At 42.0% G+C, this 9,494-nt stretch overlaps 1 protein-coding gene across 1 annotated transcript; it reads left to right on the forward strand.

Annotated features, from left to right (window-relative positions):
• The first annotated feature begins 285 nt into the window (after window positions 1-285).
• Window positions 286-7,865, forward strand: BTF3 (basic transcription factor 3). Its single transcript, XM_066182265.1, has 6 exons — window positions 286-395; window positions 698-766; window positions 3,978-4,091; window positions 4,292-4,493; window positions 6,938-6,994; window positions 7,509-7,865. Exons 2-6 carry the CDS (start codon window positions 698-700, stop codon window positions 7,553-7,555), a joined length of 489 nt encoding a protein of 162 aa, XP_066038362.1. The 5' UTR covers window positions 286-395; the 3' UTR covers window positions 7,556-7,865.
• The last annotated feature ends 1,629 nt before the right edge of the window (window positions 7,866-9,494 follow it).

Consider the following 9,494-nt stretch of genomic DNA (forward strand, 5'->3'; position numbering starts at 1 on the left):
CATCAAGAGGACCTTCTCCACAGAAAGGGTGACAAGACATCGCAATGGGCTCCCCAGGGAAATGCCAGAGCCACTATCCCTGCAGCTGTCTAAGGAAAGACTGGCCGTAGCAGTGGGTGCCACGGTTTGGTTGATACGGTGACGTCCGGCCGCTCGGCGGGCCCCATGACGCCGCAGGTCTTTCCCAACCCCACATCCCAACCCATCCCGGGGTTCCGGGACCCGCCCTGAGGGTGGTGGGGCGCCGCCTGTCGGGCGCGGCGCGGCGCACGCGCGGCCCGGGCGCGCCCGCTCCTTCCTTCCGGCCGCCATCTCGCTGTGCCCGCGTGCGGATCCCGGCCCCGCGTCCCGCCCGCCGCCTCCGGCCCCGCTGTGCGCCCCTTCCCCTCGCCGAGGTACCGCGGGGGCGGCGGGGGGCGGCCGGGAGGGCAGCGTGGCTCGGCCGGGGGGCGGCGGGCGGCGGCGGTGGTTGGAGGAAGGGAGGGGTACGGGCTGGGCCTGAAGGGAGGCTGGGCTGGGCTCGGCGGCTTTGCCCGCGGTGTGGGAGCGTTCCCGGCCCGGCGGCGGGGCTGCCCGCCTGCCGCGGGGCACGCCTGTGGGCTTGTGGTGAGGGGCGGCCGCCGAGCTCCCTGCGCCCGCTTGCCGCCGCCTGTGTGCCCACACCCGCCTGCTCCGGGCGCTCTTGTTGTTCTCGCAGATGAAGGAGACCATCATGAACCAGGAGAAGCTGGCCAAGCTCCAGGCCCAAGTGCGCATCGGTGGCAAGGTAGGAGCCGCCTCCGCGCGCTGCCATCGGGGTTGCGTGTCCCTGCCCGCAAATCGGGCCTGGCACAGTGGGTCCTGGAAGCGGGTGTGGGGAGCAGCCCTGAGCGCTCTCAGCTTCGCTGGACTGCCTTCAAGGGAAGCTTGCTCCCCCTCTGAAGTCACTTATGTAGATGCAAAATGTAGTAGCTGAATCTCCAGCTGTTTTCCTGTGCGTGTGTTATGTTACAGCAGGCTTGATACTGTGTATTAGGGCGAATGGGAATCTCTTCATCGGCAAGGTCAAGTGCAGCGCACTGCAGTTGGGTCAGAGCCACCCTGGTGTCAGCACAGGCTGGGGATGGACGGATCACAGCAGCCCTGCCCAGAAGGACCTGGGGATGCAGGAGGCTGGGCTGCATCCAGAGCAGTGTGGGCAGCAGGGCCAGGGAGGGGATTCTGCCCCTCTGCTCTGCTCTGCTGAGACCCCACCTGCAGTGCTGCATCAGCTCTGGGGTCCCCAGCATGGGAAGGACGTGGTGATGTTGGAGCTAGTCCAGAGAGGGGACAGCAAGATGATGAGATGGCTGGAGCACTTCTCCTGTCACACCAGAGATAATTGGAACTGGTCAGCCTGCAAAAGAGGAGGCATTGGGGTAACTTTATTGTGGCCTTCTAGTACCTGAAGGGAGCCTACAGAAAAGATGCATCAAGGATATTTACAAGTACATAGTACATAGTGGCATGACAAGGGGGAATGGGGAAATGGATTTAACTTGAGAGAAGATTTAGATTGGATATTAGGAAAAAATCTTTACTGTGAGACTGGTTACGTGCTGGAACAGGTTGCCCAGAGAAGCTGTGGATGCCATGTCTGTGGGGTGTTAAGGGCTAAGCTGGGTGGGACTCTGAGTAGCCTGATCTAGTAGGAGGTATCCCTGCCTATGGCAGGAGGGTTGGGACTAGGTGGCTGTTGTAGTCCTCTTCCAGCTGTTCCATGATAATTGCATGGGCTGTTTAAGAAAATGTGGGATTTGAAGTGAGTATACCCTACAGCAGGTGAGGCTGGGTACAGTTTTTATAACAGATCATAGAGAGTTATGTTACTGGCTTGTCAGAAGTACTGGGGATGCTCAGGGCAGTTTTTTTGCCTTTCTGCCCAAAGTTGGAAATTCTGTTCTTGTCATATTTCTGTAATTGCAGACTAATATAATCAGATAAACTTTTTATTTTGTTACATCTGACTGTATGTGTTTGTGCTGTGTGTTTACTTATAGTCTGAGAAGAGTATGTTTAATATAGTCATATGACAGTAAACACTTAAATTACAGTGTCAGTCTTAATTCAGGAATTTGTCAGGAATCTTTTGTACTTAAAGGAAGTATACACAATGTTCTAGATTGCCAATTATTCATCAGAACTCTTGCTGGCAAGGATTTCCAGGAGCTTTCATTCCAGTGTGGTGGTGTTTTCTTTTCTTCGTTCCTTCGTTCCTTCGTTCCTTCGTTCCTTCTTTCTTTCTTTCCTTCTTTTCTTCTTTTTTTTCAATTGCTGGAGATTTAGCCAGCCTTAAAAAAGGGTTTATGTAGTAATTAACTGCCCTGGTAATTTTTTGCATATTCTTGTTATATGTTAATGGTTCATTAGAGAACTCCTGTGTTGTATTGCTTATTGTGTGCACGTTAGCCAGTGTGTGTTTACTGACTATAGAGGCTTTTAATGTCATGTGAGAGCATGCATTCAAATTACAGTTCCTGCAGCTTGCTGGTCAGTCTAGGGCTTTTAGAGATATTCAACAAAGCTTAGAGTGGTCATTTAGTTTTAAAATTGGCCTGTGAAATAGTTGGAATGCTTGAACTTGCCATATTAATTTTTTTTTTTTTTTTTTTTTTTTTTTTTGTATAATGGGAAATTATTCCTGGGATCTTCATGGCATTCCCTGTAAGCTGAGATGGGTACATATTCCTCCATATCCCTTGATTCAAGGCATCATGTTCTGAAATTTACTGAGAATTCTTTCCTCCAGAGGGGCTTATCTTATACCTTATCTATCTCAATTCTTGAGTAGACAAGGCACTAAAATGAAGCATTTTTATTACTTTTAGTAGTTTCCAAACCATTGTGTGCACTAACCTGACAGTAGCAGGGTGTGAGTATCAGGTTTTCTAGACAAAAACCTAAATGTTTGAGCAGTAGTCTTCCCAGTGTTAGTTTCATTTGAATTTGCCGCTGGTGTTCCTCACTGTTGGTAACATAATTATGTTAAGAGTTGTTAGTGTCCAGTCAACTTTCAAACTTCTGGCAGTAAACTGAAAAGGAATTGCAACTATTCATATGGCGAGGTATCAACACATTCTCTTCTTATTAGCGTGGCATAGATGAGCAGCTGGAGTGGGAGGACTTAGATTAGTAGTTACATTATGTCAAAAAGTAACTTAGTTTCACTTACTCAAGTACATTCTATGTCAGATTTTCCTGAGCCCTTGTGCAAGCATTAAGAGAGTGGCATTTTCTGTTTTTTCATAGAAATAGGTGTCTTCTAATGTGGGACATTTCCTTCCCTAGAGAAATCTAGAGCTCTGGGTCTGTAGGACAACTTAACCTTTGCTTGTTTGGTTTCTAAACGGCGTTGGTCTAGAAGACCAGAAGTATTTTTTAAGATGTGTTTATGAAATATTTTGAAAAAGTAGGCATTCTTCAAATATGTAAGTTCATCAGATGAGAGATGTCTATTTAGAATAAAAATGTAGTGTTTTGACTTCTCTGGTTTTCATTTGTTAATGGTGTGTTCATAGCTTTATGGCTTCTGACTATTACCAAAATTTGGCTATAATTTAAGAAGGATAATCTGAGGAAAAACTAGTAACTTTTGGAAATTGCTTAAAACTGTTCATTCTTCAGTTTTATGTCTTGTGATAATTTGGGTTAACACGGGTAAATTTGCAGCTTCCCGTTTCTAAGATGCTGCAGTAAACCATGAAACTTTTGGAATAAATATTCTCTGATGTCATTGCTTCCTGAAACCTCATGCTTCTCCCACGTGTGCAAATCCTACCTTGGTGCAAGAGAAAGACTGCTGCAATGCAGTTGGGCAGCAGGGCTGCATGCACTGGACCAGAGAAGCACTATGTTAAGTTGATTTGTAGATTTTGTAAGGTAGTTACAGAGCCCTTAGGATTGCAATTTGTCAGAACTACTTAAGTTTTACCTTGTAATATTTTATTTTTTTTGCAAAGGGTACTGCCCGCAGAAAGAAGAAGGTTGTTCACAGGACAGCTACAGCAGATGATAAAAAACTTCAGTTTTCGTTGAAGAAACTGGGAGTCAACAATATTTCTGGAATTGAGGAGGTAATTGCTTCAAAGGAAAAAAAAATCCATATATAGATAGAAAATGTATTAAAAACAATTTTCTGCTAAGTAGCACAGGTCCTAAACTCGTCTGTAAATTATCAATAGGTCTTCGTGGAGGTTTAAGAACTTTGATTTCCTGTTAAATTGTAAAATCCTGTTAGACTGCTTCAAGTACTGGATTTTTTTTTTTCTTGCAGGTAAACATGTTTACCAATCAAGGAACAGTAATTCACTTCAATAACCCCAAAGTTCAGGCATCTCTGGCTGCCAACACCTTCACCATCACCGGCCATGCTGAGACAAAGCAGCTGACAGAAATGCTGCCCAGCATCCTCAACCAGCTCGGAGCTGACAGCCTGACCAGCCTCAGGAGATTGGCAGAAGCCCTACCCAAGCAATGTAGGTTGAAATTTTAACGTGTTTCATGCTGGCAGCTGACATGAGGCTTATTTCTGTAGCAGCAGTGACATTCTGTGTGCTCTTCTTGTCCGCAAGCATGTTATAAAATGCTATAAAGAAATCAAACTCTTTAAAATCTGTTTTAGTTATATCTCAAATCCGATGGCAAGTATGAGTCAGTGAAGCAAAGTTACCTGTTAGTGTTGTCTTTTGGTGGGGTTAGCACTGGAAAACTGTAGCCAGACTTGATTTTATGGTAGTTTCCTTCTTGATGTGGCTGCCATATTTTGACATATCTTGTTCATTAGAGCTGGGTGGATTAATTACTCTGTAAGTGTTAGTTTTTAAAGAAATACGGGCTTGAATATATCTCTTTTGACACCTTGAATGGAAATGTAAGTAATGGGGAAAGCTTGCAATTGCTTTTCTCCCTCACAAATGTGGTGAAGGTATTTCTCCATGGGCTTTTTGATAATTAGGAACAAATTATGGGGTATTTATAAACACATTATAATTTCAGTGTGTGTAGAACATTGTAGAGAACGGGGCTGATAAGAACATTGATCTAGATACACCAACTTCCTATTCTATACTTATAACAGTAAAAAAGCATGAACGTTTGTTCCTTCTAAAACTGGGAAAAATAGAGGAGGGATTTAAGTATGTAGTGTTTGAAAGAGGTGCTGCTGCTACAGGATGGGAATTTGGAGTGAAAGATTTGTTGACAATGGGAACATTCCTTGTGTCCTGTGTGTACAGTCTTCCTACTTCCTGAAATATCATAAGCCCATTTCTTTAAAGATATGGAACATCCTAAACATGGAAAAAATAAGATAATCATTGTGCCCAATTTTTGGCAGTTCTAACTTGATGGATATTGTTCTTTTCTTCATCTGCTTTGTTGGCAACAAAGCAGCCTCTGTTTGCATTCCTAAAATTGATGGTACCCTCCTGTCAACTTAAGAATTAAAAAAATTTTGCTAGAAGTAGTCTTCCAAGATGTGGGGTGAAGTATTCTTTATCGTGATCCTCAAATTCTTTCTTCTAATGTCACCTGTGTGACTTTCTAATGATGGTAGTAGGTCTTGAAAGAAAAAAGTGCTTGAAGGATTTAGAAGGATTGCTGAAGTTCTGTCTTCTGATGACAATGAGAAGCTAACTGTAAGGTATTATTCTAAGCTGAATTGTTGAGTTTTAGAAAGAGGGAAGCTTGTTTGAAGTGAGTACTTTTTATGTTGTAGTAAATGGCTGTTTCTTTCCACTAAGAGTGGATGCCAGACTAGTTGCACAAAACTTTCTATTCAGCATTGGCAGCTTGATTTGGAATCCTGACATCAGTGAGTGAAGCAGTGATGATTGCAGATGCTAAAGTAAACTTGGAGAGGTCTTGGGGATGAGAGAGAAATGCAGGTAATTTAGGGCAAAATAACATGGTTTGCCTTTCAGATGTTATTTTTAACATTAAGATGCACTCAAGCTTAAGCAGCTTTTTGATGCTGAAAAAACAGATGGAAGGTTAGTGATGCCCTTGTCCCAAGCCCTTTCAAAGAAAAGTTTATTCATCAGTTCTGCTTTTCTAGAAATTAATATACAGGTCTAGTAAGAACCCATCTTTTTCCTCACATTTTTCTTAAAAACTGAGAATGGTTAATTAGAATAAAGCTGAGGTAGTAGAGTAACAGGCCACTTGACAGTGCAGCCAAGAATAGTTGTAGGCACCCAGACACTTGAGATATCTGTTTACTTCTCCGCAGTTCAGCAGGTGCTCACTGATCTGCTACAGTGGAGATGGTTAAGTCTCATTGCCTCTGTTAAATGCAGTGGGAATGGTTAAAAAAATTACTGAGTCAGAAACATGTGGACCAGGACACCAGGTCATCTCTGTAACCTAAGGAGTGTAAAATTGTGCATCCAGTTTCATATTCCTTTGACTTTGCCAGGGAGAAAGAATACCTTTTAAATATCTAGTTGTGTGTCTGCCTCCAACTTCACAATTACCCCTCAGCTTTCTTTGGGTGTCTAGGATAATAAGATCCTTTCTGTTCCTTAAAACTTGATGATGTAAAATACATACATTTAAGAGCCATGTGGTAGTGCATAAACTAACCTACTTCTAGGAAAAACTGGTAATATGACTCTCCATTTGTATTTGGAAATTATTGTCATGCAGGGCTCTCAGTACACCTAGATACAGGATGTTGACTAGTATGCTGTTTAGCATGCATCTTCTAATTTTACTGCTGGGCTGTTTGAACAGTATCAGTAACAAAAAGGGAGTGTGAACTTCCTACATTGGATAGAGATTTTTATTTACAGAACTGGATAAAGCATTGCAGCTTCGCCCAGAATCTTTGATAATTTCTTTCAAAAACACAAAGCAAAACAATGAATCAAAATGCCTGTGGTGAGCTTGAATGAAGCTTTTGAACTTCTTGCTCTTGCAGCTGTGGATGGAAAAGCACCACTTGCTACTGGTGAAGATGATGATGATGAAGTTCCAGGTAAGAACAAACGTGCAGTGGAGGAAAAGGAAGTGAATTTTGCTGAGAGATCTTACACATAGCATAAGATCCGGCCAGGGATAGGAAAAGTGTTATCTAGTCACTTGCTGTCACAGAATTTCTATGGGCAGATTATTTCATTAATTTCAGGATACCACAAGAGACTTCGAAGTTTGAGCTAGCATTTTGGTTCTCTGTTGAAGTGATAGCTACAGCTAAAATAATTATTTAATTTTCCATAAGAAACTACCTTGTCAGAATCACTGCCCAGTTGTTACAGTGAAGTTAAATGCTTTTAGAATTGTGCTTTTTCATGAACCATCCAAAATTTCCTTGGTTGGGCAAGGAGGATGAACCTTTAAGGCTTTAAACATTATTTGCTCTGTATTTTACAAGCTGGAAGTTTTCATGGTGTAAAAACCTGATATGAAATAGTACTTTGGAGAAAAATCAAAACCAGAATGTTTTAAAAGGGGAAGTGGGTCAAACTTTAATTCCAACAATCTTCTTCTAGATCTCGTTGAAAACTTCGATGAAGCTTCGAAGAATGAGGCAAACTGAACTGTCACCTCCTGAATAAAATTAAAACTTGAAAAAGCTACATGGAGCTGCTATTTTATATTGTGACTGCCTTGATTTTCTTTCCTGATGATCTCAAGATCTGTGATACTTGGAAACTCCTTGATTCTACAGCTCCTTAGTTACTGCTTGTACACAATATTATTTTTGTGGCCTGACTGAACAAACCTATGCTTTGAAATAAGTCAGATTGCTAACAAATTTCTGCCTAGACACATTTTTTGAGTAACTTGTATACAAGCAAACACTCATCTTTAATGAACTTTGGCATACAATAAAAATATAAAACAAAGTTTCTGGTGTGACTTTCTGTCGGAAAATCAGGGACAGAAATACTAAACAACAGGCCCTAAATGCTAAACAATCTTAAAAGGTTTTACTTTTCTGCAGAGCTGCTTCCTTTCGCTGTGTTTAAAAGCTGGCTCTAAAAATCTTTCTGTGCATAATGAAACCTTCTGGACTTAATTGGTGAATTGCTGGTATTACAGGTTAGAGCTAGGTAGGCTGCAAGTCATTTTGTAACTTACTGAATTTAAGAAATAGAATTGTATTTTAGCAGGAGTAATGGTGGCTTAATATGAACACAAAACGTGCAAGTCAGGGAAGAATTTACTTGCTAGCTGCTTGCTGCTGTTCTTCATGGCCTTGGGGAGCTACATGTGAGTGTTAAATTTTTATCTTCAGTGAGTGTTGAGTAGGTATTTGCTTGGCATAACTGTTTAATGGGTTAAACAGTGCTTTACCATCTTAATTTTACTTATCTGAAACCATCAGTTATGTGGGGGAATGTAGTACAGAAAAGGGAAAAAGCATTAATAGAGTAGATAGTGGCTCTTAACTAAGTCTGCCTTTACCAGCTTCAGATCTATTAACTAATAATTTGAATGTTTCAGGAATGTGTTGTTTTTATTGCTTTTTTGGTTTTTTGTTGTGTTTCAGAGAAAAAGATAACCTTTTAGGGCACAAGAAAGACATTTTAAATTCCATTCTGACCTCTGTATAGCTGGAGTTTCCAGGGGTAGGAGCTAAATTTCATGTTTGTGAGTCATTGATATTAATGATAGATCAGAACACTTGCATTACAGAAAGTAAGTTAGGACAGAGGAGCACCCAACCTTCTGAGGTTGTTTCTAGAGCAGATACTTGAGGAAGTGTGGATTCACCATGACTTGTCAAGGATAAAGTTCAGGGTAAGATTTGCTATAGCTGTGAAAAAGGTCTCCATGTGCCTGGGAAAGGGTGGGTCCGTGTCTGACTTGCCAAGCGTGTTTGTCATGGTGTACATTGGGAAACAGTGGAGGAGCTTGTTCAAGCCCTATAAAACTCCTGTGGTCTGAGGTAAGACAGCAGACTAATGTGAGCATGGCATGGCTGAAGTCAGGTACAAGAACTTTGAGTAACAATTTTAGAGCACTTGTCTTGGTTTACAAGTACTTCAGCAGTGAACTGTGCTTGTAGCATTGAATCAGCTAAAAAAGTGCAATCATTTAATTATGGCATGAGGGAGAAAAACTAGGCCTGTGTGAGTTTGACTTATGAAATGAGGATGGCAAATGTAATTGCTATGTGTGAGGGAAAAACCAAGTTCCGCAGACTAGCTTGCCAGACTTCTGTGACCTGTTGAATAAATAAATGGCATGCTGGGTTTTTACCAGTGTGTTACCTGTTCTGTGATTCAGATATGCTAGTCCACATAAATACTTGTTCAAGACACTGTAGCCTTTCTGAAATACTTTCTACTGGTTTCTGTCTTATGAAGTAACTTCGGGCCTTGCCTGGATGTTCTAGACAGTGTTAGCCTTTTTCCGTCTAACAGATACACATTTGGTACTTAAAAAAATAAGATCCTTACTAAAGCAGTGTTTTTGAAGTGCAAAGTAAGGCTAATCTAGTAATAAACAGCTATGTGACATGCTTGTGT

Source organism: Chamaea fasciata, unplaced genomic scaffold (genome assembly GCF_029207755.1).
Source record: "Chamaea fasciata isolate MVZ Bird 193981 ecotype frontalis unplaced genomic scaffold, bChaFas1.0.hap1 SCAF_4, whole genome shotgun sequence".
NCBI lineage: Eukaryota > Metazoa > Chordata > Aves > Passeriformes > Sylviidae > Chamaea > Chamaea fasciata.